We start from the raw sequence: 24,005 nt of genomic DNA, 5'->3' as shown, positions 1-24,005 counted from the left end.
CTTGTTCAACGAGGACGGTTTGATGGAATCTCAACATTTCTTTTGATAACTACCACAGCCACTTCTATCAAGCATTATGTTGTCCTGAAGTTGAATTTGACCTTCTGTGTTAAATGCTCGCAGGCAGCAGAGATTGTTGCATTGGCAAAGTGTGGCAGACTGTAGGTTACTTGTGGGAGACACCTGGTGTTAAAAAATAGAAGTGCATGTCAAAAGCAGCAGGATGAATAACAGCAGTTGGTTAATGTCCTTTTGGAAATGTTTTTAGAAGTAACAGAGAGGGGGATTTTTGTTTTCTCTTTTTTTAGATTGCTATTAAAACTCTTTGTAGCTTTGCTTTCTCATTAAGTCCAAAAAGTAATTGTTCTGCGATAAAGATAGCAATGTCCTCTGCATCTGTCCCTTTAAATATGTATCTTTGTCAGATAAGGAAAAAATCATTAAGATATACAGGTAGGGAGACGCTTAGAATAAAGCTATTAATTCAGGTGCAGTGATCCCACTTTAGAAATTTGATGCTAATAAAAGGTCAACAAGGGTTACAATGAACCTGAAGTCTAAAACATCTTCCTTATAAAGTGTGAATATATCAATAATATATCAGTCTTGGTATATGTAAAGGGAAACAAAATGAGTCATTTGTTTAGTGTAGACAGCAGGCTTGTTTGTATTACAGAGGGAATACAACTATATAATGCTACATACTGTCTACCTCATTTTGTCATTATAAAGGTTATTGCTATCACGCATCTAACCAGCAAAGTAATGTAAACCTGAAACCACAAGCATTCAAATGTATGTTGTAACCTGGTTTTACGTTTTTCAAGGTCAAAAAGAAGACCCTGCCTATTTCTACAGATGGAACATTTTTCCCAGTGGAAGGATATTCCATTTCAATCCGGATGTCATCAAGACGCGCTTTGAGGTCCTCAGAGTCATCTTCAGCCTGCTCATCAAACACCGTGAGTTGCACCCTCAGCTCTTCGTTTTCTATGATTCGCACCTCCTGCAGGGAGAGTGATAGGATGCAGGCAGAAGGAAGAAAAGGTAGGGGAGGGAAAGGAAGGGAGAGTGAGTGCAAAAACATTGCCTTTGAGAGACTGTTTCCACAGCATATCATCGTGTTTCAGTCAGGCAGCCAAACAGAGGCAAGAATGACAGAGACATGATGCAAATGTGTGTTGTTTGAGAGTCCCTTTAAGAGAAGATCAAAAGATAATTTTCTCTACCCTCAGCTGGTCCCTGAGTCCCAATCTTAGTAGTTCAGAACGAATATGGATCCTGAAATCCAACTCCTCTCCCCGGCTTATCAAGGCATTGATCAGCTGCATGCAGCCACCCTGCAAAAAACACATGATGAGGTCAGCTATGGATTACACCTTTGATACAAAACACAATAAAGAAAGAAATTCACACAGGAGGGCTTGTTATTTAATCAATATAAACCCTGTTGAAGCATGTGCATGTATACCTTAAGAGCAATGTTGTGATTGTTCATGCCAGTAAGGAGAGGCTGAAACCTCTCAATCTCTCGTTTCTCTGCCTCCTCTGTTATGGCCTCCAAAACACGCTCATGACTGGAAAGACAAACACGTAGTTACATGAGATACGTTTTTTAAAATTCAACAATAACCATTACAGGATGAAGAAGTACATTCAGTTTCTCTATGTTGCCACTTTTATGGAACTATGATAGATCTCAATGCTACATTGCTACTCATTACAAATCTAGCAGATGAACACTAACTTTATATATCACCACACATAGACTGATGTTTTCGACATAAACTGTTGGGAACACTGGCTCCCCAGGGCATCATTTCTGAGTTTTCAATAAATAAATGATATGCTGGTTAACATTTTACTGATACTTACAGGTTCTCTGGATGTTCCAGAATTGAGATGGCAGAGAGCAGCTTGACAGCATCCACCATCATATGGGGCAGCCTTGGGTTAATGGCTCTGACCAGCAGAGGAATTCCCTCATCGCACTCCAGCATGGATTTTAGACCATACTTAAAGGGGAGGGAAAGAAAGGGGCAAGAGAACAGAATAAGTTCACGTTATTCAAGGAAAAAACACATTTTGACAAAAGCAACTTTGGAAATAACTAACATGCAATTCAGTCAGTAATAAGAAAGAGGAAGAATAATCTGGCAGAGCGGAACATGTATAAAAAATACATTAAAAAAATGTATTGTTGCTTTTACTCAAAACTGTTTCTATGGTTACTGAGTACACTAAGTTAATGACAGATTTATTGTTTAGTTAATATTTGTAAATACATCCTTTCAAAATTAATTAAAGCCTCAAGTCAATATCTTTATTGAACCATACACAGTTTTCTCTCTTAATACAGTATTATGTCTTGGTGTCAAGCTTTTGGTATGTTGATCTCAGCCAATCTAAATAAATGTTTTGGATAACTTTAGGGTATAAAGAGAGGTTTCACTTTGTGTATCTTTGAAATTCAGAGGTGAAATTGTATGTTTTTAAATGGATTTGTGATGATTACTTTGAGTTGGACATGGAAAACTCAAAGCCATCTCAAAGGTTTTGAAATGATTGCTTTCACTGTGATGAACTAAGCTAAAGTTAGTGACACTGATATTAAAATGCCCTCTAGTGGAGGAGTCGCTATACTACAATAAGGGCAGAAATGACAGTTGATTCCATTAGTAGTTCTGCTGCTTACGACTATGTGCTGTCGTGCATAAAAAGGATTAGGTGGTTTTGATGTTCAATAACAAACTGTAAGTTTGTCTTACCTTGTTGTTCATAAAGGCTTTTAGGCAGCGAATGATCTCGTGTTGACATTTTACTCCCATCATTCTAGTTGGTAATTTGGACAGAAAAAAAATTAATTAAAAACATTGTGCTAGATATCACAACTGCCCTCACTATGGTTGATGTGTCTTACGGGTACTCGTCTTTGTCCTCCTGTAGTCTTCTAAGCCGATTGAGCAGCAGGGCCAGCCCCTCATCTCCAAAGTTCTGCACCCAACTGAAAAAGACAAGACAAGACAACATGTACTTCAAACCTTTAAACTTTCCCATATTGGCTTTTTTTTCTCAGCTATACTCTTAGAACAAACATCCACCCACCTATTATCTATTACGATTATCCCATTTGGATAATCAACCAATCCCAACTTTCATTGGGGAAGGGGTGGGAAACACCCTGAACTGGTCAACCAGTCAATCACAGGACTCACATACAGAGACAGACAACCAGTCACATTCACATCCACACCTACAGACAATTTAGAGTCACCAATTAACCTAACAAGCTAGTTTTTTAGCAATCTCCATATAGAAAGGTGCTCTCCGGCAGCACCATTAAGTCCATTACAAAAAACAAACCTTTCAATTTCTTTTTAATATCATCTTTCATGTTTTTAATATGCCTTTTAACTTGATGAAAAATAAATGCACTTCATTGTTTACAGTGACTGCATGATTCTTTTGTGTGTTTGTCTTTTTCTCTGATTCACGATGATCTTTCTTTGTTCTATTGTTCTTCCTTTACTAAAAACTCAAAGGATATTTAATAGAAGACACAAGTGAACAGGTGTCTTTTACATTTACACATACAGAAATCTCGAGTATTAAGATCGTTCTTTCGTAAAATCTCTTACAGTCTGAAAAGTGATAGTTTGATGCTGAACTATAAGTCACTTTGTAAGTAAATAAGCAAATTGAATGGTCTTGATTGGAGTGAAATCTGGACTCCCCACCTGATTATTGATACAATATATTTCAGGCAATTCCAGTGTTTATCTGGTCACTGTGTTAATTTCAAAGTATCTTTATGAAGCTGTATGTAAGGCAACATGTGTATTACCTGACAGGGTTGTTGTTTAGAGAGACACGCAGAGATTCCAGACAGCTCAGCAGCTGTGTGTCTCTGTAGTCTGACCTCAACTCCTGGATGTACATCATGGCTGATTTGGAGCTCTCCTTCTGGTCTTGGCCCTGATCAAAAAAGCACAAGCATACACAGTGGGAACACAAACACACAATCACCCTGTGTTCCACATTTATATTTGTCTTCTTACAGGTTATAATTGATTTTATTTCCACATGAAATCACAGCAGCAGGGTATGGAGTACAACAGTTAAGCCTAATTTAAAATTTTGATTTGCAGAATTAAAGGGTACTATGAGTGAGAATCCCTCTCAATAGGCTTATGTCACAGTCAAATGAACTGTGCTTGCAGCCATCTGTGCTTGGTTATGTAGGTCCTTTGAGCTACACCCTTTCACCACATTTAATTACATCACACCTGCTGCTTTTGAAAATATATTCACACAACTGCAAATAGTGCTGGTTCTACAAATGATTGTCCAGATCATTTGTTTACTCTACATTTCACCAGTGAATACATGAACAATTTATCAATAAAAACAGATACAGTAGAAGTTAACAAAGGCAATACCTGAACTTATCTCCTTACTTTTAGAGTTTTTAAAGTGAATATAACAAAAGAGGTAAACAAAGTATGGACTACTATTTGTTTAGTATAAAGAGGACAATATGATTTGCAACTTTCACTGATAAAACCAGTGATGAACAAACAGCAGCTTGTATTAAGCAATGTCCAAGTTCCCTTGAGCACATAATGTCAAGAGTTAATTTGGTACTGACAGCCTTTGACGTGTGGAGGTACTGAGACACCATCTCTCGTTTGATCATGATGTCCTTTTCCCTCAGAGGCTGCTGCTTCTCCCCATTCAGGTTCATATCCACCTGGAGAAAGAAAGAAAGAAAGAAAGAAAGAAAGAAAGAAAGAAAGAAAGAAAGAAAGGAGATAAAAAGCAGAAGAAGAAACATGATGAATGGATGAATCTAGTACTTTGAGACAAACAGAAAGCATATCTGAAGCCTTAAACAGTCATTACAGTGAAAAAATATATTTACTTGGAATCATATTGCACTTATAAACTTAAAGAACTACAGTAATGGTATGTGAATGGTTGGCTGAGTTGGCAATAGGAATGTAAAATCCCTATAATAGTAATAATGTTTTAGATCACGGTCATTTCGTGTAAATCAAAGTACAACTTTGTACACAAGGACAAGTTAGGCACACAACTGTTTACCTACAAACAACATTGGACATCTCCAGCACAAACTTAAGTTATTTTATTGATAAAATGAGAAACTGCTCGACTGTGTGAACCAAATGTGACCGGCTCTTTGTATTTAAATGATTTGAGTGGATCTTTTCTTTTCTTTTCTTTTTTGAAGTGTGAAGCTACGAGCAAACTAAAGAGCGCTAGCATTAGCATGATAACACAACAATGCAGCGCGAGTTGTTTTGGTTTCATGCTGTTGCTCAAGGGCGACATCTACTGGATCAAAAAGTTGCATATTCTTCCTTTAACGCACATTCACACACTTTGATCATCTTTCTTACCAGCATCTGTTCGAAGAGTTCCAGGACGTATTCATCAGAGTGGTCGGGCAGCATCGCACTCTGTCCACTGATCTCATAGCTGGCAGCTGAGGAGTGGCGCTGACCCTGCATATGGCCGGGCTTCTCCTTGTCCTTCTTCATCCTCATGCTGGTGAAACGCTCCAACTGAATTAGCAAACAACATGACACAGATCAAACGACAGATGCCAGAGAGAAAATCTGCAAAGTGTAGGCAAAACAGTGTAAGGGCAAAAAACAAGGCAGCAATCCCGAATCAACTCACAGTTTCCTGTTATTAAAGCAATTCCTAGAAAATGAACCGTTGCAAGGAAAGGCTCTTTTTGACTTATATCTCAGATATTGCATTTTCTGCAACATTACAAACTTTTAACAATGTGAATCGATGGTTAGGGATTAGAGGTTTTTTGCCGACAAACAAAACATGCCACAGAAAGCAGTTGACACTAGCAGGCGCAGAACATAACACTCAATTTGAACAAACAATGGGGGATTTTCTTCCCTCCTGTTTTAATGACTTTGTGTGTTAACTTGCAATAACATTCACAGTGGTAATTATTTATAGCCCAATGAAAAACAGTGAAGAACATCACACTTTGGGTATATGTTACATCGACACATACTGACAGAGTAAATCCCAATAACGATTCATGTTCATGAATAACAATCTGTCAATATGTATGATTCTAACATCATCCTGTTGTGGGCATTTGAGAGCAACACTGTGTACAAAGCATTTCATTATGTCAGTGTGTATCTTCAGATCATGCACATAAAGCACAAATAAAACACAAATTCTTAACATGTATATTATGGCAGAAAAGGGATTTAGGACATGACCTTACATAGGTAATGGCGATTTGGTTTATCAAACACCACAGTGACACATTGACAAGTCAAGCACACAGGGGAATTTTGCAAGCAATAGCAGACCTACCTCTTCAGGAATCAGCCGTTTGAGTTTCTGTAAAGGATGAGTGAATGAAAGGGAAACAAATGGTGCAGAGGGGTAAGAAAATTGAAGAGATGAGAGGGAAAGTGGTGGCAAAGGGGGCAGATGGAGGGAGAGAAGAGGATAGAATCAATTAGAACAGAAATTGTTTAAGACAAGAAACCTCATGAAAACCTTTTGCAGGGTTCATGATTGATTCACAGCAGGAAAGAGGGAAATGCTATCAATTAATATTAACTATTAACTATTATAAGTAAATCCTTTCATTCATAATGAAGTGAACTAAAGCATTTACAGTTAAGGTGGGGGTAATCACAACACCTATAAGGAAGTAATTATATCATCAGTCAACACAGAGAAACAGTCAAAATCAGAAAAGGCATCATTTCAGTTTGAGGAGGGAAAAGGTGACATCATAATATGTAACATACACTTGTATCTCTTGGCCACTAGGTGTCAGTGTATGCTCAATAATAGAAAGAAACTCATAGACAGAAATTCCATTTTCCAACTGTACAGATGTGTCTGACAAGGTCCTTGGGGATAAAATCACATCAAACTGTCTCTCATAAGAATATTCAAAAGTCAAATTTAAAGGAAAAATGTTTTCCATTTGTTTAGACAGAGGAAAGAAAGTCACATTGCACCTCCAGTGCTTTGGTATGCAAGCCCGGACATGAGAATGATCTGGACAATAACACACTTTCACATTGTTATGACATCAGGGGTTTGACGGTCAAAGGTGACAAGCTGAAGTCTTCTCATTAAAAGAAAACACACAGGCAGTATTTACAGATGTTATTAGTTTTAATCTACATCTTTGTCTCATGTATCAGTTAAATAATGAACAGAGAGCCTTTGAGATATACTATAGCGAGCTGGTTTGCTGAGAATAAGTTTATGTTTTTGAATGAAGAGCATTTCACTATTAACTGACAAAGTAAAGTAGTTTATTTTAACGCAAACGTGTATTCATGTCGCACTTTTTGGAGACCTGTTCTTAGACACAATGGTACTCTCAGGGGAAAGCCTTTTCATTGGCTTTCCCTTTCTGTTGATATCACGGTAAAAGCTCCACTTATTTTTGGCTGTGACATTGTATCTGTTTGTTCCTTCCCATAGTATTAGACATTTTGATCTTTCCCTCTGAGTTTTAAACTGAAGTCTTGTTAAGTATCAGTGTAATGGGTTGTCCATTTATACACATGCCACAGCTGGACAGGTTAGCTAGACATTGTTTGTAGCATGAGGTAGAGAGTGGAGCAAGAAACACAAGAAAATAAAAAAACCACTCTGATCATAGGGAGGGCAGTGAAGAGAGGGATGTTTCAGCTTGCACAGCTGCCATTACCAACAGACCCTCAAATCATGTGCACACACACAAACAAAGACACTCGAGGGCGAAGATACACAGTCACAAATGTTGTTGTGCTATCCTCCTGTCCACAGAATGGAAACACAGAGATGACGGTAGTCACACTGGATTCTGTGTAATAACACTAGGTGTCAGAGAGGAAGCGTTAAATATAGATGGAGGAGGAAGAGGCAAAAACCATGCTGAAGTTTACAAACTATAATGGTTAAGTTCTGCTTTTCAGCCTACAAGTATGGTTAAGAATATATGTACTCATAGATAGAGTAAGCTGCAGATTGTGTGAGCCAGGGTGTTTTTTTAGGAGGTCAAAGAGGCCTGTATGTATACTCTCTCCCTGTCTGTCAGGAACCATTATTGCAACAATAACCCTTTTCACACATATGGAAATCTCCTGAAAAACTCCAGAGATTCTGCTACCCGGAGGGGTTTTAGGCTATGTGTGAACGCAAACAGCCACATTTTTCGCGCGAACTTTACCTGGAGTTTCTCCGGCCAGACCCCTAGTATTTTTTCTGCAGAAAGTCCGAGTGAGCTGATGTCTGAACGCGACCGCATGTACTCCAGAGATTTCAACTCGAGCCAATGGGAAGAGAATGATGTTTATATACAGTAACTGCCTAAAGTGTCTGCACGCCACCACTACGATCTCCATGCACATAATTAAAAGAGATACTTGTGAACCACTTCTAGAACTGCTCAGATTACAAAGGACTACATTGAATTATTCAATTGAAAGTGCTGACTTTTTGAATACATCTGGGAGATACAGATGGATTTAACACCTCAATAATAATGAACATATAGCAATGAATGCAAAATGAAGTGTCACAGTATGTACTGTAGTTGTTAAGTGCAGATAATAGTTTTCCACAATAAAGCTTACATCCAATGATGGAGGAACAGCTTCGTAAAATAATTACAAGATTATTTATTCATTCATTTTTATTCCCTACTCCTCCTATAGTTTTTCATCCTACTATACACAGAAGTAAGATACCAACATGGATTCTGCATGAATATATGCTTCAGCTACATCAACCGAAAACTAAAAAACAATCAACACACAGGCATTAGTGTGCAAGGCCATACCTCAACTACATGACATCACAGTTGACAAAACCATCTGCATATCCTGTGTGGATGCATACCAAGATACTGGTGAATGATAAGTGTGGGAAAAACAAGTCATAAAGTTGAACAAATAAAAAGATAACGCATCCAGAAAATAACTGAGGTTTGCCACTGACCATATATGCCGCCACTTTTGTCACAGTAACAGTGACTTTTTATATTTAGAAACCAAATGAAGCAAAAATCTGAATTACAGCATCCTGATTTCTCTACACCTGTTTTAAAAGTTAAATCTACAACTTAGATGATTAGCAATCTTAAGAGAGAAAAGAATGAACCTTACAGTTTTAGATGGATACGTCAAAAATAGGAAAACAAGAGTCAAGCACTTATTACCGCTTATATCGTGACGCTCGATTCGATCGATATTTAATTAATGCTTAAAAGTAAAAGGGAACATCGATTTTACTTTTTAAACTACTTCTCTCGCGATATTTCGTTGCTCCGCGAGATTTCCGCGGTAGCGCTTGTTGCGCGGAGACAAAGGGGCGGAGGAGACTCCACTCAGGCCACTGAGTAGCTCTTGTAAGCGACCAACATGGAGGAGAAAGAGAAAGATGAGAGCGAGGCCGAATTACTTCCAAAAAAAGGGCACATAACGCAGGGCTCGACATTATAACTGGCCCGCTGGCCCGGATGAATGATTGACAGAGTCCAGCTGATTGCACGTTCAGCTGGTAGCTTCACTGCTGTCCCTCCCGCAAGCATGCTCGCTACACTCGCGCACAGATTTTAGCGCAGGTTTTCTCTACTAAAACATTAAAACCATCATATCCTGACAAAAGCCAGGCTAAAATCAGCATTCAACGGTAAAAAAAAATCGCCGGAAGAGTCGAGAGTGACAGCAGGGCGTGACGAAAACAGAAGGGAGAAAAGTTTCACCCACAGTGGCAGACAGCTGGAGGAGCTGGAACACGCTGCAGCTAAATTTCCCATTAAAGTTAAAGACTATCTCCTGGTAAAGATAAAAGTTATTTCACAAATCATCTTAGCCCTTAAGAGACCTCCTAAAGATCTAAGGATGAAGAGTTTCTCACAGAGAAGAAAGAAGGAGAGAAAGGTGATCATAACAATTCCAGCTCTATCACAGCCTCATAAATATCAGTCAGATTAAGTAGACTCTTACAGTTACCAGCATGGTGAATAAACATGACATTATAAAAATACACAATATTTTTATAACTAGAGCTCAATTAATTGAATAAAAGTTGTAATTTAATCTTGCATCAGAATGGTTCAAGAGTAAATTGGTGACTGTTATCAAAAGTAATGTTCCTGGGCCAGTGGTTACAATGGTCGGGCCAGTGATCTTTTTTTTTTATACAGTGGAGATTCAGTCTTACAGGCTACATTTATAAACTTTAATACGATAAATATCGAGTCATATCGAATATCGACATTAGGCAAAAAAATATTGCGATATCAAATTTAGGCCATATCACCCAGTAACACTTTATCACTTTCTGAAGAAGAACCCCCTGCAATGCCAAAATCCTTTTCAAACCACCCACACACACGCCTCAAAAACCAGACAGGTTACCAGACTACAAAATCAGCAGATCTTAATTTGGCATGTGACAGTAGTGAGGTCTAGGTCCTGTGAGTAGTGAGAGAGATTACGTAATTGTTAGTACAAATTAGAGCTCAGTAAATACAGACAGGGAGAAAGAAGAGTTTTCACTTTGACAGGTAAAGAAGAGAAGTAGCCACAGACCTGTCAGATAATCATTCAAAATGTATTCAATCTAGGTACATTTTTGCACCACCACAGGTGCAAAATACGATTTTGTGACAAATAATGCAAATGGGATATTTACATTGACGCATATTGTGACATGTATTGCATTTGTCTTAAGCCTGGCTCACACTGTGTGACTTTACCCCGATTGTATAAAAGTCGGGGTGGCATGTCAGCTCACACTGTACGACTGAATCGTTTGCGACGCCCGACCAGACCTTGCGATTGACATGCTCACACTGTACGACTGAAATCGGGACGGAGCGTTGACAATTGTTAATAAAGTTTCATTTGAAAAAAACAAAGGACGACGGTTGGTGAAAGAGAAGGAAGTGGAACTTGTTGTAGGATATAGAAAGATGATACAATTGTAGCTATATGGATACAAGTTTCAGAAAAGTGCTGCACGAATGACCTGTACAGAAAAGTAAAGTGACTGCAGTCCTCCCTTGTCTCTGGTGATTATATTGTAGTTACACACAACTTCTGCCGGACCCCTTCATGATGTAAACATCAAGATTTTAAATTCTAAATATCAAACATGTTTGAAATAAAGGGCAGATCAGGGACGTTAAGATTGGATCTTTGTACCACTCACAGTGGTAACACTGAGATAATCTGAGCAGATAATCGGGTCCAAGAAGCCTTGAGTCGGGAGCAACCCTGCGATTATCGGGTAGGAAGAATCGTAGCTCAAATCGGCCCAATTATCCTACAGTGTGAGCCAGGCTTTAGGGTGTTACGTACATTGACAAATTCAGTGAATAGCACTTCATTACTGCACTAGATCAATATTGTATCCTTTATTATTTTCCTGAAGATAACAACCATTTATATAAAATCGTTTTTTTTCTTGGGGTCACGATTCGATTCAGAATCGATTTTCAAATTCAAAAGGATTCTGGATTCATGGATCCATCTATTTATGAATTTAATACTTCAGGATCTACTCCAGTCATCTGAGAGACTGGTTTTGGCTTTCTACTGAGTGAAAGAGCTAGCCTTAGCACTAAGCAGGGAGTGACTGATTAGCCCAAAAAAAGAAAATGTAAAGGTTATAAATCATTCAAACAAAAAGCTTTTCAAGTTTTACCTGTACAAATGGTATGTTGTAATGAGAAGTGAATGAATAAATGAATGGACTGGAGGTGTTATGGTCAGTCTTTTTATAAGTCTTTGATTCACTCTTCAGCGTTAACTGTTTACGGTTGTAAAAAGAGAGCACAAGTCCCAATAGGGAATATGTCACAAGTCTTTGAAAAGGATAACGATTATTTCCAGCATGACAGAGGTACATTACATTATCATTTGGAATTTAGAAGGTAAAATCTTCAAGAAGATGCTCTTACCCTTAGAGCCTTTAGTCTGCACCACTCAAATGTAAATGAACCATGAAATTATAGCCTAAAATCAAACGACCTGTCTGTTACAATGGACGAAGTTGTGTTGTGAGGACAGTCGAGTGTAGCAGTAGAGAAAAGGTGAAGAAGGACGGTTATGGAAGTGTGGACAAATGAAGATTATTCCTGCTGAATCTGGAAGTCCTGATTCCTTATTCAAAAACATCTGACCACCAAATAAATGATAGAGAAAACACTGTTTAAGATTATACAATAAACTGTGTGTGTGTGCATGTGTGTGTGCGTGTGTGTGTGTGTGTGTGTGTGTGTGTGTGTGTGTGTGTGTGTGTGAGTCATCATGTTAACCAGTCTATGTTCATTTTGCTTATATGGTTTCCATGGCTACTTACTCATTGCAAGTATGATCTCACTAAAGGGGAAGTAGTAGTTCATGGGCAGGCACGCCCAGAGACTGCTGACAAGTTTCCTGTGTATTTAGCCCGAGCAGGAAATTACCAACAACCCTGACATTTCACAGAAACACAATTCTGTTTGTTCACTGGGGTTCAAAGTTAAAGTCCCCATAAAATGAAAATACATTTTCACAGTTCTAATTGTTCATTTCCTGCCAAATATATTTCAAAGAAAGCATTATCTGAGAATTTTAGTCATCAAACTAAGAGTGTGTTCTGCTTGAGGTAATCTCTGCAGGACAGCAACTCGAGGACACAAGACTGGATCAAGATTATATTATGGTGCATAAAAGGCACAAATTGGTGCTTTAAAATTGATCATATAATGCCTTTAGGTGAAATATAACTGATTTTGTTAAATGGGTATATGATATCATCTGAAATCAATGGCAGGCCCCTGAATCTAAAATGTATAGTGGCAGACTTAGTAACTATCTGCAAATATTGCATCGTCCAAAGAATTGATTTAATATCATATAATTATGCTACTGGTGATTTACACCCATAGTTCTGTGCTTGAGTGAAATCAGCTCAAGACCATGAGGTCAACAGGTTTCTGTCTCCTCCTTTTTACTCCACACTGAATTAGACATCATCCAGTTCTTTTACATCACAACTTCTCCCTACTACTTTTTTCAAACCCACTGACTGAAGTTGCATCTGAGTGTGAATGCTCATGTGTGAGGAGAGATTATTGTTGGATGTCTGTCCAAGTGGGGCATGTTATCTGCATGACCGCCCCTTGTCTTTGGTCTACTGTTGTAAATGAAGACACAAAACCCAACCAACCCACCCCACCTAACTCTACTTCAAACAAGGAAGGTCACAGTGTTGCCATGTCTTTTTTGTGTCACTGTCCCTCTCTATTTCCAAAAACTGACTGAACAAGCTTTGATAATCACATTTTAATAAAAAGTCAAATAAACAAAGCCTAAAGTTGTCTGCTTCTGGGAGAGCAAAATCAAGGGGTTTGCCAAATACCCAAGAGAACAAATATAACAACAAAGAATCATTTTCACACAGCAACAACCGTACAAAGTTGTGTGAAGAAAACAAAGGGACAGGGAGATTAAATAGCACCAGTCTACCGGCTAAGCCTATAATTTGGAGTAGTAGGATTTTACCAATGGGTTTCACAGGAACACTCACAGAAGCCGTTTTCACATATGCACTCTGGAAAATATCTAGATCATTTCCGGAGGAGTGCTCCGGAGATTCTCCCGACCTGGCTGTTCACATATGCTCCTCACAGCTGGAGACCTTCCCTGTCAGACGGGAGGGGGGGTCTCCTGAGGTAAGACGTGGCGTTAAAAACAACAACAAAGAAGTAGCAGATGAAGCAACAGAGTCTGCTACACGACGTTATAATTACAATATTTTCCTTTGTGCTATGTGTAGTCCAACAGAATGACAACATCCACAAAAGAGCGGAGAACAACATACTGACGAACAGAAAACATAATGCAGCCGTTTAATTACGTGCTCTGAGATCGTAGTGGTCGCGTGCAGACACTATACACCATGCAGCAGTCACAGTATAGAAGCGTCACTCCCCTTCCTATTGGATCGAGGTGAATCCTCAGGATAATATCTTGCGCATTCTCACATCATCCCACTCGGACTTGCTGCGGAAAAAATACTTGGGGTCTGGCAGGAGAAACTCAAGGGTGAAGTCTTAGCGAAAGAGCTCCTCTGGGAAATATCCTGAGTTTTTCCGGAGACTTGTGACTTGTGTGAAAGCCCTAAGAGACGATTAAAGGAAGAAGATCTGAATCTCTAAGGCTAAAAGCACAGCCTTCGCATGAGGGGGTTGGCTGTGTTTTTCTGCATGTCATGCATTTATTGAAAGAAAGTCTAGAGTGTTTCAGTTCTTTATTTAGTGTGAAATTGTTAATAAGCTGATGCATGAAGTGGCTTCATTAACTGGCCTTAAATGAAAAAAATATATATATATTATTAGCGTACTTGAAGTATATTTTCTTTAAACAAAACAACCCCACACACCAACACTTTCTCAACAACTCGTTCAGGCTTCTGCCAACAACTCCAGCTCTGTCACTAACAGGTGTACAGAGAGCAAGTACAGAAAGTTCAGCTGAAGCGTCGTGTTTCTTTATACACTAACAAATAATATGTTGCAGTTGGATAACTTACATGTCATTTCTTACCATGTAAATAGATGTATACAAATACTGGTGAACAGCGTTGCTACAGTAACATTTTGAAGCCACAGAAAATATCTTAACTGACTTTCTACAATCCCACTCTGATTGTGCACTGCAGGCATGACCAGTAAACTATAACAATCCGTGGCTCATTCACTCCGTCACCAACACATTTATGTAGCCACAGTGTTACACAGCACCAGGAGGAGACGTCACTGACAACCAAAATACAGGTACTGAAAAGTCACCTCATTTTGTTAACAGGCAAGTGACACCAAATTGGCATGCACAGCGGTTAGTAAACTGTGTACTCTGGCAAAGGGGTCACCCTTAAAATTTGAGGTAAGACAGATTTTGTCTTTGTATTTTTATATTTTGACATAACTGTAAATCATAATGACAAAAGAAAAATGTTAAGAGTTTGTGTTTTTCATTTTGCATCAAGCAGCTAAAACAGTGGCAGCAGGATGTGTTTCAGTTAATTTGCTTGACATTACACTGGGGATGCAGCAGTTAAATCTTTAAAAAGTCACATTTATATAGAAATAAAGGCTCCGCTACACTGGGTGTTCTCACTCTCTGAAAAAAGGAGCCAGCGGTACATTACCTATATGAAGCTACCTGCATGGAATAGAAACAAAGTGACAACTGTGGTCACCATGTTAATGCCCCGTTCTTATCAAGAGACACAGAAGCTACGCTTAATTAACTTTACTGTGGCAGGGGGATCAAGCAACAGAACTTTGTGTCCAACGAAGAAACCAGTGAAGTCAGCATTGTGGGGGCATTTCAGGAACACCAAGACTGACGCAAAGGTCTACAAAACCTGCTAGAACAAGTTACAGCTCCAGTGTCAAACACATTAAACTCTATGCAGCATCTGCAGTATCACCATCACTACACAGCACTACACATAAAAAAATAGAAGAATACAAAATAGGCATGGATAGAAGTTGATGACAATAACACTTCAGGTTATCCTCAACATTGGGAAAAGTTCCCCCTTGGGGTCAATGGTGTCTACCTTATATTAATAATAATAATTCAAATACTTTGTTTTAAATAGGCATGGGTTAGGATTTTTCAAATACTTAACTATTTTATTTATTTATCTTAAAGGGGTCATATTATGCTTCTTCTGGTTTTATATGCTCTTTAGTGTGTTTTCCATGTAATTCAAAGTCTGTTAGCTGCAGCATTAGCTGCATGTAATGGTTGTAGACCATCAGAAAGCTGTTTGCCAACCACATTCTTATTGCATCAAAAACTAAAGAAGAAAATGCTTACCACATTATGAGAAACAAAGGAGGAAAAAAGCATTAGCGCTACTTGCTATATGGGTAAACGGCTGTGGCTGTCAGAGTCAATAACCCTTCTTAGACTGCTTCTTCCACAAAAGTGTCGTAACTAAGCTCAGCTGTCATCATGTCTTTGTAAATTCATTGATTCCACAATGGCGTAACATTGGTGTCCCTGTCTGTGAGTTCACATCGTTTCGGAGGATCTACCCACACACAGCACTATGCTCCCTCAGCAGGATCCCGTCTTGCCTCTGTAACTCCTCTGTTACTACCTCCGAAGACGATAATAAGGGGGGATCACTTCGCCCCGCCCTCTGCAACATTCAGATTTAAGGGGAAATGTCATTAATGTCACCATTTTTGTTTATTTTATAATTTTGTACTGTTTTATTTGATTACTGTTATTTCTCTTTCAAAGGGCGGCAATAAATTAAATTAACATTTAAAAAGAAAGTTCACATGATTTTAGACAGTAACATTGTGAAATTAATTCATGCATAAAAATCGGGATAATGGTACAATCAAAGTCTCTCAAGAGTTTTCATGAAAACTCTGAGAGACTTTGATCGTACCATTAAATGCCTTATAGTAGCGTCTCTAGATTGCAAACCCATCATCACCCATTCAATTGCATCTTTGAATTCCATGGGGATAAATAAACAATATACTGTGCAGTAGAGATGCGAAAAAAAAATGATTCATGTAAAAATCGAGATTCTAATTTTGGGAGATTTTAAATAGATTCATAACTTACAAAAATCCTTTTTTTTTTGGCGGGGGGGTCTAATCAGTAACTCCCTGCAAAGTGCTAAGACTAGCTCTTCAACTCAGTAGAATGCCAAATGGAGTAGATACTGAAGTATGTATTAAATCAAAATTTTATCAAATCTTGAGACAACCTAAAATTCCCAGCCCTACTGTGCAGCTCTCTTGTCTAAGAATAAGTAGAGTAAAGCATTTATCAGCACACTTTCTGGTCAAATACCCGACACACAGAGCTATTGTAGGTCTATGAGAATATCAAACTTTGACCTCCATATTAACATGAACAATGTAAGTGTGACCCACTCACACATTCTCATTACCTCCCTCATACAAACGAATACTCAGTCCACTGTACCGGCGCACAGAGACTTGGTTGATATATGTGTGCACCATTGACTGTTCCTACTGATGAGAACATCCTTCTACTGAATCAGGCACAGAAGCATTGAGTGTGCAGTGTTTCCCCGCCACTCCAAAGTAAACCGCTGCCCTTCCAACAGAAAGGCACAAAATACTTTATTAATGAAAGTTAAGTAATGTATGTGCACTTGTTGTACTTCAGCAGAGCAGAATGTCTTTTTTGTGCTAATGCCTGTCTTGGAAAGGACACTCTTGTAAATTAGATTCTCAATCTGTGAGGTTTTTCCAGGTTAAATAAATGTTAGAAAGACGTTTCACTCTCCTGTTTAGTCAATTGAGAAATATTTTTTTTCATTTTCTATTTTGCCCAAAGTATGTTGTATTTAACCGATATACAATATTCTTATTTCCTATCATACCCCACAGAATTTTCCCAAGCCAATATTAGTATTAGGTTTTTCATGATGTGTTGTGGAGCTACATGTATGTTCACAAAAAACACTAAAGAAACAAAGCTATTTTAAATAGAACATCAAATATTCCTTTGCTTTATTTAGGATTTATCAATATTTAACCTTTTTTCTAATGTTGCCTTTAGTATGCCATAGCTCTGTGATAGTAAAACTTGACTATGGGTATCCAAAGTATCTGCTATATACCTAAGCTCACACACCATTAATTTATAATGTAAAGTAAAGAGAGGTTTCCGGTTAAGTTTAGTTTCCTGACAAGCCAAGACAACAGCAGGGTGTGCATGTGTGAATGGCAGCTACATTTCTTTCACAGCCTTCAAAGGTTTAACATCTTGCTCCATTCTTAGCAACAGGCACAGACTGCTATCCTCTGTTCACTCAACCGTGACAGCACGTAGACCCGCGCTGATGACAGTCATGGTGTTGAGATACACGTAGCAGTCTGAGATTAGCTGTAATCTGCCAAGGGGAGACTGAGGAGTGTCATAGAGGAGAACTGACATTATAATCCTTCCTAAACCCCCCCAATACACAACACAGGTGACTTGCTCCTTCAAGAGCATTCATATCTTTGCAGGATCAGTCTGCAGGCCTGCTGATCCAACAAGTTGCTTACAAGCAAACTCTGTTGTCAAAACAAGAATAAAGAATGACATGAAAGAGCATGGCTAAAGGACCAAATTCACTATTTTAAGGTCATACAATGAACGAGTCATTATCCTTATCACCATGCATTAGTTTTTTTAACCATTATACACTAGTATGACTTACTATCTGAATCTTCAATATAAACAAATAATAATCCATCCAGATCAACAAAAACAGGGAATTTTTTTTGAACAGAATGACAGTGTTGTGAACAATTGAAGTATTGGTCTACACCATCCATATCACATTTGCACTAGAGTAGCAGCATGCTTCACTTGCATTTGTCAATTAAAATATTAAAAGTCAGTGGTTCAACAAAAGCGGTCTCAGTATCATAAATGTTTCAGCCAAGTGTCTTCAAAGGAAGTCGAATTTGGTACAAGAAAAAGGAAACAGGTGGAACTTCTTCATCTAAGAGACTCAGCCAAAATTCATATCCTGCCGAGAGACAAACAGTAAAGGATGTGTCACTCTCCCTTGGTAGGAACATGCAAGCAGAGCAGACACTTTGCTCAGGACTGTGAAATGAAAGCGCTCACGCTCTGCTGAAAAAACAATGAGTGCAACAAAATAACGTTAATGCCATAAACGTTTTTGTGCCTTTCTTTCGGAGTGGGGGTAACACTGAGATGCTCTCCATCCTAAAAGTAACTGATGCCATGAAAGTATTAATTTGAAGGTACACAAAGTACCAAAAAAACATTCCAAGAGCTTTTATACTGAATAGCGGACTTCTCAAATCTGCCTGGCTGTTATTTTTCAAAGCAGTGGACAGTTTCTTAAGATAATAAGGTTACAGGCCCCCCAATCCTGCCTGGAAAGGTGTGGGTGGAGGGAGCTAGGAAGCTATTCAACTGTCCGATGGCTGAAGAAGCTCCATATCACAGATACCTCAGTCAACCATTTTCTACAGCATAAGTTTACGCAAACCTTCGCAACATAGTCAGATTTCTGACTGTCAGACTGGTCCACTTATGATCAAACTAAAAGACTGAAATGCAGAAATGCAAATACAGACACTCATTTGGCTCAAATGACTTAATCTAGCTCTATCTTTTAAAATTAACAAGGCCACTGAAACATCCAGGCTTCCAGAGGAGTGCAAGCAGGCTGTTTGAATGTATGTAAACATATTTACTAGTCCATTGGTACCTCCCTGCACAATAGATGGAAAGGCAGAAAAAGCATAATTATAGGCATCAATAAGGAAGCATCCTGTTCACTATTTTTGCACAACTTCCTGACACAGCCCTCAGTATTTGAGAAATAAAAAACACGTGGTGGAAACACTGTCATATCTTATTGTGAGTGTATGTGGTGTGTGTGTTGCTGCACAGACCCATGCATGTACTGTACACACATGCAACTAGAAAGAAAATAACCAGAACTATGTTTAACAGTTGGCAAAATGAGTGTGTGAAGGTTGGAGTTGTCTGAACACAACATTCACATGCTGCTTCAGTTTCTCACATTTTTTTCGCGGAGGAACAGACAAAGGCTGAATGAGGAAGCAACATTTTTGTAACTCCAGCACAATGAATGAACTGAGGTGGCACTTTATTTTAAGTCAAATACGTAATAAAACAAAACAAGTAAAACACAACTGGTAAATTCAATTTAACAGAATTTACTGCAAATGAAGGCCACAGACAAATATCAGGGTTAGTAAAAATAGCTGTGGTAAAAATTCAACAGCTCCGGCCAGTATGCAAACGAGCATTTGTTTAAGTCTTCACAGACTTGTTGAAAATAAACATGACAAAGAATGACATGCAGAAACAGAATTCGGTCTACGGCCTCACAACACCACACTAAACAAAAACCACAAAACATTTTTGGAAGTGCATCTCTGAACAAGGATCACAAAATATGATGTATGCAAAAGAACGCAAGTCACACAAAAACAATCAACTTCACCTTGTGACATGAACAAGGGAGAGTTGTGCATTGATATTCTTTTCTTCTAACAGTAGTTCAACGTCATGCTTCCCTGTTGACATAATTGTTAGCACAGCAGAACAAAAATAACATCTGGTGTCTCGTAAAAACTATTTTTAAGATTTTTCTTTGGCTTTGTTTTTTGGCTTTTTTTTATAAGACAGAGAGAGAGTGAGGGAAGACATGGCATCAAATGGTGTCAGGATCAGGAGTTGAACCATGCAACTAGGGCTGTCTCAGTGAAGGAATTCCCACCGAGGGGATACAGGGTGGCTCAATAGCGCAGTATATTATCGTACCACCAGTATAAATTCATCAAGTTTGTTTGTAAATTATGGGTCTGCAATTTAAGGCCTATTCATTTAGACTTGCCTTTGCTTAATCTATTGTGTCTACCTGTTTGTTTTTTATCTTCTTAGTGAAGCACTTTGTGACATCTGCTCTTGAAAGGTGCTGTATAAATAAACTTTGTTATTATTATTATGAACCTAACAATCAATCATCAGAAAGGCCTACAAGACAAGCACTTATAATGAAGGAGGATTCCCACACAAATTCCAAGTGTTTGCATTTACAGGAAACTAGAATCCTGGTTTTGACCAGATTTTTCCCCCCACATTTATATCCTAGTTCAAAAATCTGGATAAGCCTGTATCCTAGTTTTGAGAAATCATATGCTGCCAGGAGCACTCTGAGAAAGACACCAAAACACCTCACACCAGTTTTTTTAACATTACATTTCGGTACAGAATACGGTGACTGAGATGCCGAGAAATGTTGAGACTCAAACCCTTTAATCTTGTATTCTGATGTATTTTTCTGCACTAATTTGGCAAAAAATTGTTTATCTATTTCCCTTTATTTTTGTGAAGGTAAATAATAAAAATATCTATTACTTCCTGCATCAATGTCAAATTTCATTCTAGCAGATTTAAAGTGTTCTCATTCACATGAAGTCTGATGATGAGCATGAAAGACAGAGAGAAGTTACTTCTTCACCTAAACTTTCCCTAACACTCACCTTATAGAATTATCAATTAACCAGTATTTATCATAATTTATGTTTTTCAACTTTCTTTTCATCCTCAGGACTGAAAAACTGTTTTTAAAATGTCGAGCTGATTCCATGACTTGTTGATCCTGATTGTGTAATTATTAACTCCTTGTTTCTCTTTATACCTTAGTAACTGCTAAAGTTATGGCAATAACGTTTGAACTTGTTTGTTTTTTTTTTTTTTTTTTATGTATTATACTCGAAAGAGAGTAGCAAGAGAAAAGGACAGCATGTGCATTTGGAACATTTAATCATGAAGCCTTGTGTTACTCTGTGTGACTCTCAGGTCTGTCAGTGAAGTTTAAAAAACGCTGCAGTCTGGAGTCTCTAACGGTCACAGATGTCTCAAATAAACAATCCCTCTGCAGGCGGGACACGCATTGAGAGCTCCATAGAGGTCTTTATTATTTTAGGACAAAATCATTCATATGAAGAATTCATGTGTAACTGGATATTTGCGTGGGACATGCCTGTACAGCAGCAAAGCAGGAAAACTTCTAACATATTGCTCTCCTTTTACTTTTCTTCCTGCAGTTAGAAATGACAAATTCACCAGGTACTGTACTTGGAAAAGTGCTCTCCATGAAAACGTTGTCATACAGTGACGGGGGCTGATGGCGCTACATGGTGTCACCCACAATTTTTGGACAGGAAACACCTTGCAGACAAGTTAAAAAACAAATTAAAACTAAACTGTAATCAAAAACCAAACGCCAAAACAAAATATAAACACCCACCCAGGTGAAGGGGGAATAATGGTATTATACTTGTGTAGTGACTCTGCATTCCTTTGTGTGCCTGCCCTGACAAATTGGTCACCAGCACTTTTATTACACAACCTAGCACTCACATCCAGTCAGAACAGGCTTCAGCAAACCAAATACAGCTGAGCCAACAGCTGTTACTTTTTTTAACTGTAAAGAACAATAAGGAGAGAGCAGACAGAGAGAGCTGCACATTTAGTCTTTATGCTCATCCAGGACAGATTATTTAATTCCAAGTGTCTTTATCACATTAAAGGAATCTGGATCGGATTTCAGTCTAATTTCGACAACTACAGTAGGCCAGGTTGTAGCGATCCCATTCTGTTGTCACATCACTCATCAGCACTACCTGGAAGAACGGACTACAATTTCCTTACTTCACACACATCAGTCACAGACCCACCTCTGCCGGCACACGGACCACCATTCATCTTTCCTTAAATTGAAGACGCATCGCCAATAAAGCGACACAAACAGAGTAAATTTATCTTAAATGCGTTATTCTCAAAGAAAAGAGAGAAAATGGTCCATATGGGAAGTTGAACAGAGGTTAATTTACAGACGGAGGTGTGTCACTTACTGCACCACCCCTTGAGTGCATTCTATTCCTTCCTTAATCTCCTTATCTTCTTTTCTGGCTTCTTTCCCACTCGTTCCTTTGCTTTCTGTCTTTTTTTTCTCTCACTCAATTTGGCTCTCCCTCTCTGCCTCCCCCAGATGCTGCTCATTGACAGCTCACTGGCTTTCCCTTGCTTAGTCTTGCTCCCTGAATACTCCTGTTCACTTTGAGCCAAGAGGCTCCTGCCACTAGCAGTCCATTAACCACTCCAGTTTCACGCTGGCACACAGTCATCCAATTCTTGAGCTCACAGCATGCTCCTCTTCCCCTGAGACGTAGTGAACAGGAAAGAGTGCATCTGTGTGTGCCTGGATGTGCATGTTTGGGGAATAAAGGAGATATACATTAAAAAAAAAGCAAAAAAGGCCTCTATACATCAAAGCAAATCATTACCTACTGTACTTAACTGTACGGCTTGAGTCAGACTCTGCAACTGAAGAGTCATGGCCTGACTGGCTTAGTACATAAGGTTATCTTGAATTAAGCATTTGCTGAGGTGGTTCCCCCAGGAAGTAGGTGCAATGCTGCACAAAGGCTCACACAGGCACAAGACTTTATGCTTAACATGCACTTCTCTGTTTCTCTTTAGATCAGAATTGAATAGAATTAAAACTTCCCTTGAACATTGGAACCATTGAACATGTTTCATTCCTACCATTTTCTCCCTTCACATCATAATATATTTATCATAACTGTCACAAACATGTTAAGGAAATCACTTTCACTCATATTTTTCTAAAACAACGGAAGTAATCCAACTTCTGGGTTTAGGTTGCCTGCATGTGCAAGTAAAAATATTCATAATATACATTTGCGTGGGGGCTCTTGGTTTGGCGTCAAGTATAAGGGGCTGTCTTTTCATATTCCAGGGAAAGGTCTTATCTACATCAACACATATAAATGCTGAAAGCTAAAAAGAAAATACATATGTTCAGTATGTTTCATGTGATCTGGCAAATTTGTGGATTTTTAAAAATGACATTACTGTCAGCGCTCTAATCAGAGGGAAATGTTATGTAATGGACAACATTCTGTGACACAAGGAAAGTTCTATTATATGTTAGTGTCTCCAACCCGTCCCACTATCAAATTGATAAAAAGAGCAATAATGAGTGTCGTAACTATTTAATAACCAATCAGGCTCTGAGAAAAATGAAACAATCTTCTATAAATCCTGGAACAACAACATCAACTTAAACAAATCAGTCCAAAAACTTCTAATTGGTCAGCTTGATAACTCACATTCCAAATCAAGGAGTAAAAATGTTTATGTATACCCGAGAACCTTCAGCACACATCCCACCTTAAAAAAAACTGATAACCTGCCAAACTCAACAACATACCCCAGAGCCGGAATCTGTGATCTACAATTCACCTTGTATCCTAAACAGCTGTCCAAGTCAGTGATCCCTGGCTAATCCATGCTGCCTGCCTGCTGAGTCGAGCCAGTTTGTTTATGTCAACAGAGTTC

General features: G+C 38.6%; 1 protein-coding gene across 2 annotated transcripts in view; it reads right to left on the bottom strand.

The window, feature by feature from the left end:
- The window catches only part of LOC109993034 (protein diaphanous homolog 1), a 78,477-nt gene that overhangs the window by 49,247 nt on the left and 5,225 nt on the right, over positions 1 to 24,005 (bottom strand). The window contains exons 2-11 of one of the 2 annotated variants that reach the window (XM_065958694.1): positions 6,376 to 6,402; positions 5,421 to 5,585; positions 4,649 to 4,750; positions 3,845 to 3,975; positions 2,921 to 3,004; positions 2,769 to 2,832; positions 1,876 to 2,015; positions 1,472 to 1,577; positions 1,230 to 1,340; positions 888 to 1,006 (exon numbers count right to left, since the gene is read on the bottom strand). In XM_065958694.1, the coding sequence (XP_065814766.1) occupies positions 888 to 1,006; positions 1,230 to 1,340; positions 1,472 to 1,577; positions 1,876 to 2,015; positions 2,769 to 2,832; positions 2,921 to 3,004; positions 3,845 to 3,975; positions 4,649 to 4,750; positions 5,421 to 5,585; positions 6,376 to 6,402 (1,049 nt within the window). The remainder of the gene's footprint in view (positions 1 to 887; positions 1,007 to 1,229; positions 1,341 to 1,471; positions 1,578 to 1,875; positions 2,016 to 2,768; positions 2,833 to 2,920; positions 3,005 to 3,844; positions 3,976 to 4,648; positions 4,751 to 5,420; positions 5,586 to 6,375; positions 6,403 to 24,005) is intronic. The other variant, XM_065958695.1, reaches the window with a different exon arrangement.

Source organism: Labrus bergylta, chromosome 9 (genome assembly GCF_963930695.1).
Source record: "Labrus bergylta chromosome 9, fLabBer1.1, whole genome shotgun sequence".
Classification (NCBI taxonomy): domain Eukaryota; kingdom Metazoa; phylum Chordata; class Actinopteri; order Labriformes; family Labridae; genus Labrus; species Labrus bergylta.
The sequence above is the reverse complement of the archived record's forward strand: the minus strand, read 5'-3'. Positions and strand labels throughout refer to the sequence as shown.